The sequence below is a fragment of the Brienomyrus brachyistius genome, chromosome 12 (assembly GCF_023856365.1).
Source record: "Brienomyrus brachyistius isolate T26 chromosome 12, BBRACH_0.4, whole genome shotgun sequence".
In the NCBI taxonomy this organism is placed as follows: Eukaryota; Metazoa; Chordata; class Actinopteri; order Osteoglossiformes; family Mormyridae; genus Brienomyrus; species Brienomyrus brachyistius.
In genome coordinates this window covers 17,915,882-17,932,406 of record NC_064544.1, presented here as the reverse complement: position 1 = coordinate 17,932,406, position 16,525 = coordinate 17,915,882, and the positions used below count along the sequence as shown (strand labels likewise).

General features: G+C 45.8%; 2 protein-coding genes across 5 annotated transcripts in view; one reads left to right on the top strand and one right to left on the bottom strand.

Annotated features, from left to right (window-relative positions):
* Positions 1-10,907, top strand: part of afap1 (actin filament associated protein 1) — a 59,319-nt gene extending 48,412 nt beyond the window's left edge. For 3 of the 4 annotated variants that reach the window (XM_048971062.1, XM_048971061.1, XM_048971060.1), the window contains exons 11-18: positions 500-645; positions 1,690-1,804; positions 2,324-2,599; positions 4,229-4,340; positions 4,897-5,061; positions 5,183-5,373; positions 6,221-6,385; positions 8,555-10,907. In XM_048971062.1, coding sequence (XP_048827019.1) covers positions 500-645; positions 1,690-1,804; positions 2,324-2,599; positions 4,229-4,340; positions 4,897-5,061; positions 5,183-5,373; positions 6,221-6,385; positions 8,555-8,581 — 1,197 coding nt within the window. In that variant the 3' untranslated portion in view covers positions 8,582-10,907. The remainder of the gene's footprint in view (positions 1-499; positions 646-1,689; positions 1,805-2,323; positions 2,600-4,228; positions 4,341-4,896; positions 5,062-5,182; positions 5,374-6,220; positions 6,386-8,554) is intronic. The other variant, XM_048971063.1, reaches the window with a different exon arrangement.
* A 633-nt stretch (positions 10,908-11,540) lies between these two features.
* sorcs2 (sortilin-related VPS10 domain containing receptor 2) overlaps positions 11,541-16,525 on the bottom strand; it is a 197,394-nt gene continuing 192,409 nt past the window's right edge. Inside the window, exons 26-27 of the mRNA XM_048971460.1 lie at positions 15,789-15,946; positions 11,541-15,202 (exon numbers count right to left, since the gene is read on the bottom strand). Coding sequence (XP_048827417.1) covers positions 15,138-15,202; positions 15,789-15,946 — 223 coding nt within the window. The 3' untranslated portion in view covers positions 11,541-15,137. The remainder of the gene's footprint in view (positions 15,203-15,788; positions 15,947-16,525) is intronic.

Here is a 16,525-nt window from a genome sequence, read left to right as displayed (position 1 = left end):
CACATTCTCTATCAATATTCATATGTATATTTTACACTGTTACCTACTTAATTTTTTTTTTCCTTTAATATTTTTAAGTATGATGAATATCCATCCATCCATCCATCCATTTTCAGTCACCACTTCTCTTAATCAGGGTTGGGCACGTGGGCAGGTTGGCAACTCCATTTAACCTTAGCATGTTGCACAGTGTGTGTGGGGGGATACCAGAGTACCTAGAGGAAACCCCACAATTACACGGGGAGAACATGCATCCTCCACACGCAGTGCCATGGTTGTGACTCGAACCCGGCTCCCAGGGGTGCAAGGCAAAAGTGCGAAGCCCTGCACCACTGTGTATTATATGGCTGAATTGTATCTACTGGGCTATTTTATATTCTCATTATTTCTCTCCTTACTTTGTAGTCTTTTCAGGAGTGAGCAAAGCAAGGACTCCATCATGTAGACACTGCATTAGATTGCTAGAATGAATTCATGCCCCCCCCTTCTCCTTTCTCAGGCATCGTCCTCTGAGAACATGGGCCGCTGGCTGGGTGTCCTCCTGGCTGAGACAGGCTCCACAACGGATCCTGCTGCACTGCATTATGACTACATCGACGTGGAGACCACTGCCAATGTCATCCAGCTGGCGAAGCAGTCATTCTGGTGAGCTCCCAGATCCCTCTGGCATGGGGTGGGGTGGGGGGAATTAGACAACCTCCCCAGGCAGCAGATGATCGATTTATACACAAATCCTGCTCTTTCCTCTTTACCCTTTTCTACATCTGTCTTACTGCAAGAGGTGAATTTAAGCTATTAAGGAAAATCCTATGAAACGCCACTTACAATATACGTACAGCATGGCAAATTCATTCAAATGTAAATAAGTAAAGTTATGATGCCGCTAGTGAATTCTGGGTATAGCAGCTCTTGTTTAGCCAGCCCACGATGTTTGCAGGCTCTGGGCCAGACCTCATCAATGAATTAATTATGCTTTATAGAGCAAGTGGCTGACTCTGTCTGCATTAGGGGGGAAAAGTAAAACCACTTCAGATAAGTTGTGGAAGAGTCAGCAGAGCCTTTATGTTTATAGATGTATGGCTTGTTTTTTTCCACTGAAGGTTAGTGCATATTTAGTGACTTACACGGATATTTTGGAATGAAAATCCCACATGCACTTCTCAAAAGAGTAAAGTAGACCTGCTCGATACTTGTTCCTTTGGAGGAAAAAGAATGGAGAAAGTGTTTGTGCAGGATGACCAACTTGCCAAGGTTTACAGAGGAGAGGTTTTCCTACTAACACTTGACATGTTGCAGATAACTGAAAGATAACCTGCTTCCCAGAGCAGCCAGACTGTCCCCGTGCTATTGGGCTATAGCAACTGTTTGAATAATCCCAAAAGGACCTTTTTGGGGTGTTTATTTCAGTGCCTGTCAGAGGACAACACCAACTCTCCCAATCTTACAACCAGGCTGGATTGATAGCTAATAAAGAGAAAGTGGCTATGGACTACATGACAAGGATGCACATCATGCTTTTTCTAGCCTCTGCTGACTTGCGTATTTTTGGATACTTGATAGAGGTCACATGGAGGGCAGTTAGTTGATGAATGAACAGTCTAGGGACTAAAGTATACGTAAACTGCCTGTATTGTTTGTGTTTGGCATCATGTTTAACTGTGATCTCCTATCCTGTTCGCGTGCGACCAGCTTTACGAGCAAGCGTGCGGTGTCGCCCAATCCGTACCTGGACAATCCCATCAATGGGTACGCCTGTCCTTCCGGAGTGGCGCTGCACTACGATGACGTGCCCATCAATGGAACGGTAAGCTCGACCCGTCCATCTTCCCATAATGCTCTGCCAGTGTCACAGGCTCTTCTAATCGTATCCCTGTGTCTTACCAAGCATTGCATAATTGGATACTGGTTTTTTACGGATTCTAGGTATTAATAAAAAATCTTACAAACAAATACATATGGCCCCAAAATACTTAATAAAGGTGAGCATCGTGTAGAAATTATAGCGGAGGTTTTCTCTTTAGTTTCCGGTTATGATATATCTAATATGAGACAGCACAAATGAATGCGTGTTGACCGCCAGGAGTTGTAGGGTAGATGAATGTCTGAGGTAAGGCCGGCGTGCGCTGTTTTCACTCCTCTGATTTCTTCACCTGCTGCATATAACGTGCCACTTGTCACCAGCGTCCGTCTCTCATTCCTTCTCTCTTGCTCTGACTCATAACTTTCAGTTGTTTGACAAAGCTTTTGCTGTTCTGTCCCGCTTGGGTTCCCCTAACACCTCTCTAACCTCGCCCGCCTTCTCCTCCTGGGTCTCCCTCTGAAGGAGCCAGAGGCCGCATACTCCTCCCCCACCTCTGGGAGGCGCCCCTGTAGGGAGGAGGCCTTCTATGAGAATGTGGACCTTTACGAGAATGTGCCGTCCGTGAAGCCGGCCACCCGCTCCTCTCCCAAACCTGGCGGGGCCCCCACCTCTGCCAGCCACTACAAAACGCCCGTCTCGGCCAGGAGCCTCTCCTCTCGAGCTTCCTCTTCCTCCTCATCCTCCTCTCTGGCTCCTGTCACTAACACTGCCATGTCTGGGCGCAGCACCGCCGCTCAGGTGATTAACGCTCCTGCCACTCTGCTAATAACACAGCGCCTGGCCTACCTGTCCTCACGCCACAGCGCGGTGAATTACCAGGACCCCAGGGGGAGCCCATGACCCAGATTTAATGCACAAATTACACTCTGCCGCACTGTTCAGCATGTAGCAGCATAACTCATACTGTAAAACCGGCACGTCCGTCCCTGAGATTTCCCGGGGAGTTTTCCCCCCCGGTTCTGGCATTTCCCTTAGCGTGAGACTGTGGTGGCTGTAATTTGGAATGTGGCGTGTTTTTAATGTGTGGTTGCCCAGGCATGTTGGCACACGGGGCTTCCTCAGCGCCGATTACTCAGCCCCTGACAGGACTCTTTTTGCGAAAGATGTCAGGCGCCACCTGTGAGGTTCGGAGCGGGAACTCGAACATTACCTAATACGCTTAGCGTACTTTGCGGAGGTTGCTGGAGCTGGGAGCTAGACCTTGTATAGGGGAGCTGTTTTTCCTTCGCTGTGCCAAGCATAGGATAAGTCCAAAGTGGATTTATTTAGTTGTTCCGTTACACTTGGGAAGCCTTAGCTTGGTGTTGACTGCGACTGGTGACGTACTGTAAATAAAGGCATGGTCACAGGGCTGGCTTGCTAAAAAAGATTAGCGACGTAATGCTAATAACTCTCATAGGAATGCTGGTTAGATTCAGAGGTATTAGCTAAATATAAAGTAGCTTAAGTAAATGGTTTCCTGGGCTTAGCTCAGTGGAAAAACAGTGGATTTTTTATTTCATAAATTACAGAGCAAGACTAGCTGTGGAGGCAGAGGATATTAGTCACAAAACACTTTCATTTTGAACTAACGACTGCTTGTCGTCTTCAGAAACAGATACACTTAAACCGAGAAAAGTGGTGGTTTAGACTTAATACTTTTTTTGCATTTATAGGATTTACTGAAAACCACCAAAAATATTTCCATGTATTTTGTATAAAACCCATTAACTGTTTGGTGACACAGCTATTAACCAATTGTGTTAACATGCCGAAATAGCTTGGTTAGAGGCTCTGGTGGTAGAACAGGATTAAGGTATCCATAAATTTTCATGACATTTCAAGCTATTTCCAGACAAAAAATGTCAGGAGAAGGAAAACAAACATTTGCATTTAAGGTTTGACTATGGTAGAAACGGCAGGAGCGCATTTGGTCGAGATGTGAGAGTGAATTCAGTCCACGGGTTACCACAGTAGCATTTCCAGATTCTTAATTTTACTGTGGGCTTTCCTCAACACGTTTCACTCAGTTTTGCAGTTTTGGGTCTTTGGAAATTTAGGTTGAGGAAACTCTGACATCACATCTTCAGAAAAATGCCAATTCCAGACACACCCATAGTCAGTCTAAGGGCCCCCCCAGATTTTAGTTGACCCTCCCAGAAACGTGCAGCCAATCACATAAATTTTGTCCTTTTTGCTAAAATTCTGATGGCGCTTAAAAGTGCTATAAAAACTATAAATTACACGGAACTATAACAAAGCTTTTCTTGTGAATGTGTATCAGCTGTCGGCCAGTCCCCACAATGTTCACGTGTTGCTGAATCAGACTCCCGATTCACTACGGCGGCAGTGCGGTTTCTCATCTGTCCTTCTCTCTCCACCAATCAGCTGAAAGGGAAAAAAGGCCCAATCATGAACGGGACGGCGGCCAAGCAGAAGCTGGACAAGAATCAGCCCAAGAAGCCGAACGGTACCCTACCTGTGAAACGCACCAACTCCAGTAAGCGCTAAACCAGGATCCACGCCTCCTCGCTCGTAAAAATAATAACGATGACGACCGCGGCGGGTTCATGCGAGGGGAGAAGCAGCTCGTAGTGCTGAGGAGGCATAGACACAGTGTCTAGGCTGGGCGTTCAGTTTAGGGAGCCGCCAATTGCTTTCTAGGAAAACGTGGCCGCACAGAAATGTGGATCACGGCGGAATGTGAAATTATAGCCCTCGCAGGAGCAGGGATGTGGCATGGAGGCCGGCACTCTGGCAAAGCCATCACCCGCAGGCCAACCTTCTGCAGAGGCAGGCTTTTCAGATGCTACACAATGATGAAACGTGTCGGCATTTTAGCAGTGAACTTGATTAATAGGTCTGTGTCACTTGTAATCAGGGTATATTAGATTTCCAGGTGATGGTTCAGAAATACTTGGGTGGTCTGAAAATGCACTTTTTTATGATGTGTGTGTTTTATGATGTGTGCAAATATATGTGCCAAACACCTGCTGAATTTAACCGTATCCTCATTCTTCACCCCCAACCCATCCTTGATCCTCCCCCCATCGAAGGCGCCGAGCAGTATAAGTATGGGAAAAACCGCGTAGAGGCCGACGCCAAGAGGCTGCAGGCCAAGGAGGAAGAGATGATGAAGAGGAAGCAGGACATCCGCAACCGGCTGACCCAGCTGAAGAAGGAGAGGAAAGACCTGCGTGCTGCCGTTGAGGCCAACACAGGTGGGCGTGAGGGTGAGGGTGGGGGTGGGGGTGGGGTGGCCTCTGATGGAGCCCCCCACACTCACACAGAGGCGGGATGCGGCAGGATGGTGACCTGCTTTTCCCCGGTGCCCTGTCCCAGGCAAGCGGTCCCAGGCATCTCTGGCAGAGAAGCTCAAGAAGGTGGAGGATGAGTGCAAAGTGAAGGAGGAGGAGAGGGTGAACTTGGAGCTGGAGCTGACCGAGGTCAAGGAGAGCCTGAAGAAGGCCATGAACGGGGGCATCACCCTGGGCCTTACCATCGAACCCAAGTCCGGGACGTCCAGCCCCCAGGTCCTCATCCAGTTATTGCAGTTAGCTTGGTATTCCAGTTAAGCCAACTTGATGGATCATGAACGACAGCAGTGAAATGCAGTGTAGCAAAGTAAATGGCATACAGCCAAGCAGTTTATCAGTGAACTGTACAATACATATATTAAGATGTCATTTGACCATAAACTATGAATATTAATAATACTGATATTTGCGTGAGGGCTTTAAAGAGCATAACAGGCCGCATCACAGTAACTGATAAAGCATGTGATGTTAGTCCGTTTCGTTCTGTGAAAATAACTTTAATGGCAGAACGTAAATTTATATGTAAATTCCGAGTAGCCATAATTAACCAGGGAGTAATTGAATTAGGCTGCGTGTTTTTTTTAAAGCCGCAACAGTTTTTCCATGCACGCGTTTTACAGGGAGCCCAGATTGCTTCCACATTTCAGACCGAAATGTAATTGGTGGCTTTTCTGTCTCGATATTTGCGCGCCACGCCGTCCCGCTGGGAAGGCTGCCTGAGGAAAGAGTCTGCCTGCTTTTTTCAGGACGTGTCAGTGCTGATAAATGGGTGCATTGTCATTGCACTTTTGTGAGGTAGATCAGGTGTATTAGGTTGATTATTACTTTAAGTTACCATGCAGTGTACTGAAGATTTGCACCACTGTACAGTGCGGTGTACTTCCTTGCACTCGAGTATAGCATACTCATATGTAGTATTTTCCTGGATGCTGTACTGTAGCGAATGTGTATGTGCTGTAGTATAGCACTGCCTAGTATAATATAGGGTGTAGCATAGCACTATATATATTGGGTAATATAACGCAGCACTCTTTACAGTAGTGTCCCATACGTCCCACTGCAGTCTCCAGTGATGCTTCGGCGAACAATGGACAACTCTCCAGTCTCCAGCTGTGACACCAGTGACACAGATACTTGCTCCCTCCCAGTGAATAGCGCCTCCCTGCTGCGCCGGCAGTCGTCCCAGAAGGCGCCGCCCGTCCGTGGACACGTGCTCCAGAAGGCCAAGGTGGGTAGGCCGACCGGGGGGGCTGGTGTGGATCGAGACTGGTGAGTCTGGCAACACGTTGGTCAGTCTGCCTGCTTTGCATTTTATGGCGTCACATTGGAGTCAAAACTCACACACGTAAATATGCCAGACATGTGAAATTCGCGAGCACAGGACAATCATCATAATATCACCTTCTATAATGTACTTTTGTCCTCTCAACGTCATGGTTGCGCTCGTGAGCAAAACGCATTTCCTTCGGCCACTCTCTGCCCTCTGGAAATTTCTGCGCTCGCGTTCTGCCGGGGGGAGGTTTTGATAGTTTGGGGGCGGAGTCACGCCGTTTCTGACAGCGAACGCTATTGGCGGACGAAGTGTGGTTTATCTGTGTTATAAGTATAATGTCACCGATTCTCATTAACCCCTTTCCTGTTTCCCCATCAATATAAACAGATACAGTCACAGAATGCAGCCACACGTTGGGATGCTGAGGCAGGCATTAGCTTCAGCATCTCCATACGGTAAAGTAATGTTATCCTGTGTTACGAGTTTCACTTTTGCACTTGCGAGTTTCACTTCTGCGCTCGCGAGTTTCACTTCTGCGCTCGCGAGTTTCACTTCTGCGCTCGCAAGTTTCACTTTTTCGCTCGCGAGTTTCACTTCTGCGCTGGCGAGTTTCACTTCTGCGCTGGCGAGTTTCACTTCTGCGCTGGCGAGTTTCACTTCTGTGCTCGCGAGTTTCACTTCTGCGCTGGCGAGTTTCACTTTTGCACTTGCGAGTTTCACTTTTGTGCTGGCGAGTTTCACTTTTGTGCTGGCGAGTTTCACTTTTTCGCTCGCTAGTTTCACTTTTTCGCTCGCTAGTTTCACTTTTTCGCTCACGAGTTTCACTTCTGCGCTCGCGAGTTTCACTTCTGCGCTCGCGAGTTTCACTTTTTCGCTGGCGAGTTTCACTTTTGTGCTCACGAGTTTCACTTCTGCGCTGGCGAGTTTCACTTTTGCGCTGGCGAATTTCACTTCTGCGCTGGCGAATTTCACTTCTGCGCTGGCGAGTTTCACTTTTGCGCTCGCGAGTTTCACTTCTGCGCTGGCGAGTTTCACTTTTGCACTTGCGAGTTTCACTTCTGTGCTGGCGAGTTTCACTTTTGTGCTCGCGAGTTTCACTTCTGCACTTGCGAGTTTCACTTCTGCGCTGGCGAGTTTCACTTTTGCGCTCGCGAGTTTCACTTTTGCGCTCGCGAGTTTCACTTTTGCGCTCGCGAGTTTCACTTTTGCGCTCGCGAGTTTCACTTTTGCGCTGGCGAGTTTCACTTTTGTGCTGCGAGTTTCACTTTTGTGCTGGCGAGTTTCACTTTTGTGCTCGCGAGTTTCACTTCTGCGCTGGCGAGTTTCACTTTTGCGCTTGCGAGTTTCACTTCTGTGCTGGCGAGTTTCACTTTTGCGCTCGCGAGTTTCACTTCTGCGCTGGCGAGTTTCACTTTTGCACTTGCAAGTTTCACTTTTGCGCTCACGAGTTTCACTTCTGTGCTGGCGAGTTTCACTTTTGCACTTGCAAGTTTCACTTCTGCGCTGGCGAGTTTCACTTCTGCGCTCACAAGTTTCACTTCTGCGCTGGCGAGTTTCACTTTTGCAATTGCAAGTTTCACTTCTGCACTCACAAGTTTCACTTCTGCACTCGCGAGTTTCACTTCTGCGCTCGCGAGTTTCACTTCTGCGCTCGCGAGTTTCACTTCTGCGCTCACGAGTTTCACTTCTGCGCTCGCGATTGCCATATTTAGAGTTTTGACTCTAATGTGACGCCATAGGAGTTCCTTACATTCAGGGTCAGGGGTAGAGCTGCCGATAAGGGGGAAGAAAGAGGAAGAAGGAAAAGGAAGACTTTTAAGGGCCCTAAGGGAGCCTAGGGGGAGCCCAAGAGTGTTTGAGTGTCTATAGTGGTAGCTTAAGTTTGGAGATGGGGTGGGAGGATTTGGTAGAATTTTTCAGGAGCCCAGACAGTAGGGGGAGCCCATGAGTATGTGAGCATGGATAATGGTAACTTTGGTTTGGGGGGGGCAGCAGTTAATAGACTTTTTCAGGAGGTCAGCCTTGTCTTTGAGGGGAAAAGGAATGAATGTAAGATGTTGACCCCCTCCCATCTCAACTGCTGCCTGGCTCAAAATCTCACTAGCGCCCCCTTTTCCTTCACAGGAGTGGGAGATGAAAACTGGGACATAAAGCCAATGCCCAGCTCCGCCTTCTCCACACGTGTACATATTTATGTGAACTGGGTTCTGGAGGAGAAACGAGGAAAGCGCGGCCCAGATGGCCGAGGAGGAGACCTGAGACCAATACGTTAGATTACTTCTGCTCCTTTTTGCTTACTGTCTTTCTGCCGTTTGCTGTACAGGCATGTGTGGCCGCATCCCAGAAGCAGAGTACGCCAAGGTGGCCCCTAGAGGGAGATGTCCTCACCGATAGAGCTGAACTGTTGATCTCGTCACCCTTCGCTAAACTAAATCTAGTCAAGTTACTTAAACGAGAATCAGAATATTTATTTGTAAATGTTTAAGTGAATATTAGCCTGCCTTTATTATTTATATTGGTATTTAAACTTTCACAGTTTTCACATTAGATCTGGCCTCCCACTGAAGTATGACTCACGCTCGAGGTACATACTTCATTTTCCCCTGTGGTGTTCTTTAAAAAGAGCCACTGGGTCGTACCAATCATCAGATGGACTGGGGGGGGGGGGGTGGTTACATGCTTTCCTGTGAACAGGGCTCTGGTATTTGTGGGTGGAGGACAGAACAAGTTAGAATAGGTTTGGCTCTTATTGCATAGCCGGTCTGATGTTGGGGTTAAAAAATTCTTTATGCTCAGCCACCTGCTGTGGAGTTGGGTTGCTTCCCCCCCCTAATTTATTTGGTATGAGAGTTCTGGATTCCAGCCAGAACCCCAGGCTGAGTCAGGTCTGAAGTTGAATAAGCTCTCGGTGCTAGGCTAGGCCGGGCTTAGCGGTGGGCTGTCCAGGCCTATGTGACCACATGGAAATGGTGGTCCGGGGGTTCCTGGACGATATAATGTTTTTATCAGAGCCCAAGCATACTGTATGTGCTGACATTCAGCTGCTTTAACCACAAGCACTGGGCAAGGCTGACATAGTCATGGCACATTCCAAATACATCAATACACTGTCAAATGTAGAAGTACTGTATAAAAAGCAAAATCAAACGTGTATTTCACAGAAGTGGTGCTCATTTTTAAATGGTTGGAGCCTGAGGTCGTCTCGGACAGTGGGAATCGATTTCTCACGTCATCATGGGCCAGGAGGCTTTGCTTTGCTTTACAGACGCGTTTCCTAAGCAGTTCCCCCGGAGAACAGCTGGCGTCTTTTCCAGCTAAACTCATAATTAACTTTCTTTAATATAAACTATATCTTGCATTCTAGAAAAGCACAAATGAACAGAACTGGTTGCCTGATGTCTTCTGTAAAGCATTTGTCCGAAATGGAATCTCAGTATTAATGCCAAGTATTGCCTCAATAGTAATTCCAAATCACTTAAGACTGGTTTTCACTTAAACATATTTAAAGTTGATCCAAGGTTGTGAAACAGATCTCTAGATCTGAAATCGTTTTTTGCTGGAAGTTGGAAGTAAGAATTCATTACTCATATTTTATGAAGTTCTTTACAAATGGCCTGCTTACAAGCGTGTTAGAAAACATAATTCAAGGTTTTGCATAGCAGCTGAAGATTAGACTAAAATACAGAGATGTGTAAATATTTGATCTCACTTGCTGTTCCCAGGATTCTGGAGCTGTTGCATACTGTTTTCATAAGGGATTGGGGAAGATGGAGCAGAATCATCACACATGAAACACTGAGGCACACTAATCAGGACAGCTCATCCTCAGCTCATGGGAGTTGTACTTACTCAAAAATGGTTGGTTCAGAGAGATAACCAATCATATTGTAGAGGAGGTGAGTCCAGGTCCAAGCAAATAACGGAGACAGGGCCATGACATGTGACTGGTTGGTTCTGCCTCCTCTAGTTGCTTGGACCCATCTCCTCTACAATCTGATTGGTTCTCTCTGAACCGATAATTTTTCATTCTGTCCTCAGAACAGTTTTTTTGCAAGTAACACTTCCATTAGCTTGTTATCATCAGCCGTCTAGCCCCAGCTCAGAGGAGTGTCTGATAAATCCTCTAAATGTCCACCAAAAATTTAAAAAAATCCTATTTTGGGTTTCTTCCCAGCTTCCTCTGCCCTCTTGACCTATGCTAACAATGTAAAGAGAGCTTTTGGGAGGAAGGAGAACGAGGTTATTCAGAAAGTCCTTATCATCCCAAAGAGGAGGGACAGATGATGTCAGAAAATGTGAACATATATGTAAATAGTTGTGGTTTGTTTTGTGGGGGGGTGGTGGGGGGATAAAAAAAAAAGAAATCAGCAGTGTTTGTTTTGCACCTTAAAACTGTTTGTATCATGTGTACCTGCTCTAGGACAGTCCCCGGCTTGGGGGAGAACACCTGTATGTAACATTAAACTTTTAAAACATGTTTCCTGTTAGATATGCCTTTTTCTCTTGGTGGCGTTTAAATGATCCGATGGCAAAACTGCAAGTTCACAAATGTAATAATTAGGCTGTTGGAAAAATAATGGCATATCTTGTTTTTATCTCTGCTTGATGTAACTGACATAGTTTGGCTTACATATTCAGAGAAACCTCTGGAGACAGACCTGCTGCTTTTATTAAAGTGGCCAGCTGCCTCTCACTGTAAATCTATAGTTTCACTCAGTGCACGCTACATTTTTATTACGCATGAGCAACTCTCTGAGCGTTATCGATTACTGCCACCTGCTGGTGAGTATGAGAATTTCAGCAAATGTAATGCATTCGTTTTAAGGATGTTTCACGACTAGGTAATAAGGTTACTTTTGCGTTGGGGCTGACACAATGACCACAGTTTTAGTTTCTTGAAGAATGTTTAGTTTTTATTGAGCAGAACAAATTATTAGAACAAACTTATACAGTTATGGGTGCGGTTAATCCCAAGGGTTCAGTATGTATCGGTACATTTTGAGTGTTCACACATTTACTGAAAACATTTCCCATGAAATGTCAGGTTCACACGTTTTGTTTCAACAATGAATATCCTCCACAAATATAGTTTTTGTCATCTACCCCCCCTCCCCCCCCCCCCCCCAAAATAAACATTTTACAGACATCACAGCACTAAAGAACTAAGAACAAGCGAGCATGAGCGTCCTTATGTACAAAAACGTGCCCAGAGTCGTGGATCGTTGCCCGTGGCAAGTCGGCTTGTACTGGAACTGTACTGAACACAACCAGAAGGAGCGAGATGAATACTTATTTCTCTTAAGGCAAGTGCAGAGAACACCTGAATCGAAGCTATCAAACTACCCTGACCTAGTATTAGGGTTTGGTCACGTTCAGCCATTCTTCTACGTCAAAGTGTCAGGGTTGGGGTTTGTGGTTTGGGGACTGACTCGCTGAAATACACCGTCCCAGGACGTCAGCCCTCGGCGACGGCTCTAAACAATGAGCCTCAAACCACGCTATTAAACAAAATAATAATAATAAAAAATCATGACCTTTAATGCAACCGGTCATTCTTTGCATATTCAGTAGTTTGTTTCATAAAATAAGCTTCACGACAGGGTTGGACATTTCCAGAACCTGCAGGCTGGACAGTGTGACTGTTCGTAGGCGAGCTCTTAATTTAATTGTTGGCGAAATTGTTCATGCTCTCAAAATTGGTTGTTAAAATTTATAGTTGAGGAATATCTGTGACAGTATTAACCAGTGATCACCAGCCCTGCTCCCGCAGATCTACCTTAGGTGAAATCCTGATTTAACACACCTAATACAGAAAAGTATTGGAGCCAGCTATGTTGAAGCTAAGTTGGCTCTAATACTGAGATGCTGCTGAAGGGCTTGATTATCTATATCAGGTTTGTTAAATCAGGGCAGCACCTAAGCTCTGTGACCACTGGCCATAAACCGTAATATTTCAAATATTTCTCCCCTTACTACACAAATGTGATCATTGTTTTAAATATGACTAATCCTTTATAATTAAGATAAAGTAATTAAAAGCAATGCTATTTGCTATTCAGTAGGAGTCAAATAATTGAGAAACAAACTGTCGGTTTTATTTAATATTTCCTCAACAGCGGCCTACACATGTGCTTCTCAGTTAAGACAAATGTATTTGTAAGTTCATAACACCGTTAATTAAGAGCTCGACAGGAGCAAAAACTAAAGGAACAAACTACTGGATTCTACAGAACCACGCAAACCCACCACTGACTGAGATTAAGGCTGCTTGGACCCAACGCGAGCAGGTGTTCATACAGACCATGTGCGAAATCTTACTGTCCAAATGAAGGGGTTAGTGCAATTCAGAGGCTGCCGGAATGCTGAGGCTCACCAGCATACGGTGCTTCAAACTAACAACGAAGACTGACTTAGCGGCTCTGCTCTATTCACAGTGGGCTCACGAAACCGGAGAATGCTCGTGTCTGACAGTACAGTGCAGTACTCATATTGTCTGTGCTATCGCCCTTTGGGATGGACTGGTTCATTACTGCACACAACAACGTCATGAGATAGACTCTCCTGTCCCAGAGTGCATCCTCTTGTAGTTTCGCGCAACAAAGCGGCACGAGGACCCTGTCATTGTGAGTATTTTAAGACGATGACATCAGCCACATACTAAGGCAGCGTGTCACGTGACCAAACGCCATCGGAAATATATTTCCCGCTGCTGAGCTGATCTACGAAACGACAAGACGATTTAGACAACGTCATACAGGTGAGAGAACATGAGTAAATAAGGGCCAAAATACTTGCATTTCGTGGGAACCTGCAAAGTCCTACATGTCAACGATGACAAAACAAAAAAATAGTGACTAACGTGTTTCATGAAAGTGCTGAATATTCTGGTGTCAAACATCCAAAAGTGGTGCAAATTTGGTATTTGTGTGAAGTATTATGTTATTCTATTAATAATTATTTACAAAGTATTTCTTATACATGAACAAACCAAATTAAAGGGAACTCTACTTCCTGCATAGCCTAATATAGGCTTGACGACACCATAGCCTTGTCTGAGTGCCACACCTCCAGGATTATGGGGTAGACAAGATATGTAAACCCGCAAACTCATCCTAAATGCATTCTGACCTTTGGGTCTGAAATGAATTGATTGTTCATTTGAAAAGATTTGAAAAATTGTTTTTTTTCCCCGCCAACTTATGTTAGCTATAAATGCATTTTATATTGCAGAAGATGATTACTGAGGCACCATGGAACTAAATATTAACTTTCCGTTTTGAAAAGGACTATTGACTAATATCGCGACAAACTAAAATATCATTCAGTCAATTTACTAAGAGCAGTAAAACATAAATACATGTAAAATACGAACATGTCTTGTAAAAAAATACAAAACAATTTATTCCTTTTTTGTAGGGGAAAGTAAACGCATAAGCACACGTAACGTGCTAAAAGCGGTGCACTCATAAGAGCTATTCACAATGGGACAACACTGCCACCTATTGTGTGGAGGGGGAACTGATAATTCAAAGATACATTGAGCCCAGTGCCTGTAGTTTTCAAGCGGGCTTATGAGCTATTGCCAGAAGCAGGGGATAGATTTGGTGACGCTCCACATCAACATAAAACGACTGACGTCATGCTGCACCCATCTGTACACGCTTAAATAATACTGTGTATTGCATTATCTTCCCTAGACTCAGGTAAGGTTTCAAACAAAAATATATCTGCAGATGTTCAGTCCGCTGAGTAATTAACCTGTAGATGAAAAGCTATTTATGTACTTCCAAAGAGGCTTGTTTTTGGCACACCATTTCCACAGTTCAAAAGTAGTAAACAATGTTCATTGTACCACTGTTTTTCCACACAGTTTAGTTGAATTATAATGAATTTAGTGCTTTAAAAACGTCCGTCTTGTTATGCATTGCATTGTGCTCACCATACATTAATGGATAATATGACTGTATGTTTAAAATGATCAATCTATAAATGTATCTTTTGCAAGCTGATGTCCCAAAAAAGCCAAGTTACTCCTCCAATCTGCCCATTTTCTGTCACTGACGAGCGGGACTGGAGATTACCCAGCACGCCCCTGGGTTTAGAAGCACTGACATTTTGCTTTCTGTCTTTGACCAGTAATTCTGGTTCGATAAAACTTGTCCAAGCAACATGTTGCCACTGGCATTCCCTAGATGGTGCCGTTGAGGCGCCTTCTGCTCGATGTCAGAAACGGGGATGGCTGCTGAATAATCGTGGGCAGGCACTGTGCCGTTCCAGAGTGGCATTGGGACCACATGCTACCACCCTCTGCTTAAACCGGACGGGGACCACAACCGCAGTGAAGAGCTTGGGAAGTAGAGAAATATATATATACACCACAACCCGTGAACACGGGTACAGTTAACGACATCACAGCAGTGGAGAGCCAATGGGAACAGCGGGTGAACAGAGGGCACGGCAGAACACAGGTAAACTTTGTGAGACCACTGAGTAGCGGGGGGGGGGTGGGGGTGCTCTTGCTTTCAGACAGCAGACCGAGACACGGAGGAGACACGGACAGAGAGAGGAAGAAACAGGTTGTTGCCGTAGCATCGTGGTGTGTCGACGGGTCAGGGTCCCCCCCGACCTCTTCGGGTAGCTGGGAGTGGACCGGTGTAACAAATCACAGGGCAGGCAGAGTCTGTGCTCTTCGTCCGATCTGCGACCATCAGCTGGTCAGGTAACTGTGCAGTTCTCGGGAGTTGATGCTCAGGACCACGCCTGAGTGGTTGCCTAGAGACGAGAGCATCTGCCAGTCAGCCATCTGATACGTATCGGCCTACACCTGTGCCATAGACATCGGTAACGTCAAAGACATACAGGACTGCCTGCTAGCTGCTGTGCGGTTATTGAACAGGCCAGGCGATATCGTCCTGAAGACCAGGGGAAAACAGTTTTTCGATCTCGATGTTTTCCACACAATTTTTTTTACATTTAATGTTGGGATGGTAAAAAGCACAGGGATATAAATACCACGGCATGGTCTGGGGGCCCAGCGGCCCCCACATCTACAACTACAGACTAAACGCTCTATAAAATCTGTAGAATTTTTATCTTTGCCTTTGGCCACACATGTTATGTCATCTATCTTATAGACCTGACTGTCCTCTTTAAGGAATAACAGAACGTAAAAAAGGTGCCATGTATAGAATGAAAGATACAAGCAAAAACCAAAACGTCCTCTACAGAGGGCAAACATAAATAGCTGGAACTCAGGATGACGTGCAGCTGAATGTACAGGAACAGCAGCTGGGATGGTATTAGGACTATGGCACTTGTCACATGCTGGAAGGAGATTAGGAAGTCAAAGGCTGAGTACCTCCAGCGTTACCTAGCGTCTGCGAGTCGAGGTCGTCGTCGATGAACTCCTCCCCCTGGATGATGTTCTGGGTGTCCTCGCTGTGGTTCACCGGGCTCGTCATCTCCTGCTCCTTCTCGTTGTGCATCTGTGCATAGACATTCCTCCCGGGGACCTTTCTGTAAAGAGACCCCGAGATGGGCTGACTGAAAGGGGGGCAGGGTCTGTCCGTGGGGAGGGGGGGGGCGTTTCAGCAAGGCAAGCACCTTCACTCCACTGCCTTATCACGAATAATGCTTCATTCACCCAGCAGTCCAAAGCGCTTCAAGATGAAATGCTGAAATGACTATCGAAAAATGTTACATATCACATGCTTTCTAAATGTTATCACGGATTTCTTAAATTCATTTCATATCTATGCTCACAAAAGATTCAGTTGCAATTGAGCCCTATTCTTACCTCTAACCCTGCTATAGCATGAGCTAATTCTAAAATAGCACAATGAGACTGTCAAAGTCATAAGCATTATGGCAACACATTTCATATTTTTACATTCATCCATCCCATCCATCCATTTTCCAAACCGCTTATCCTATTGGGTCGCGGGGGGTCCGGAGCCTATCCCGGAATCAATGGGCACGAGGCAGGGAACAACCCAGGATGGGGGGCCAGCCCATCGCAGGGCACACTCACACATGCACACCTACGGGCAATTCAGCAACTCCAATTAGCCTCAGCATGTTTTTTGGACTGTGGGG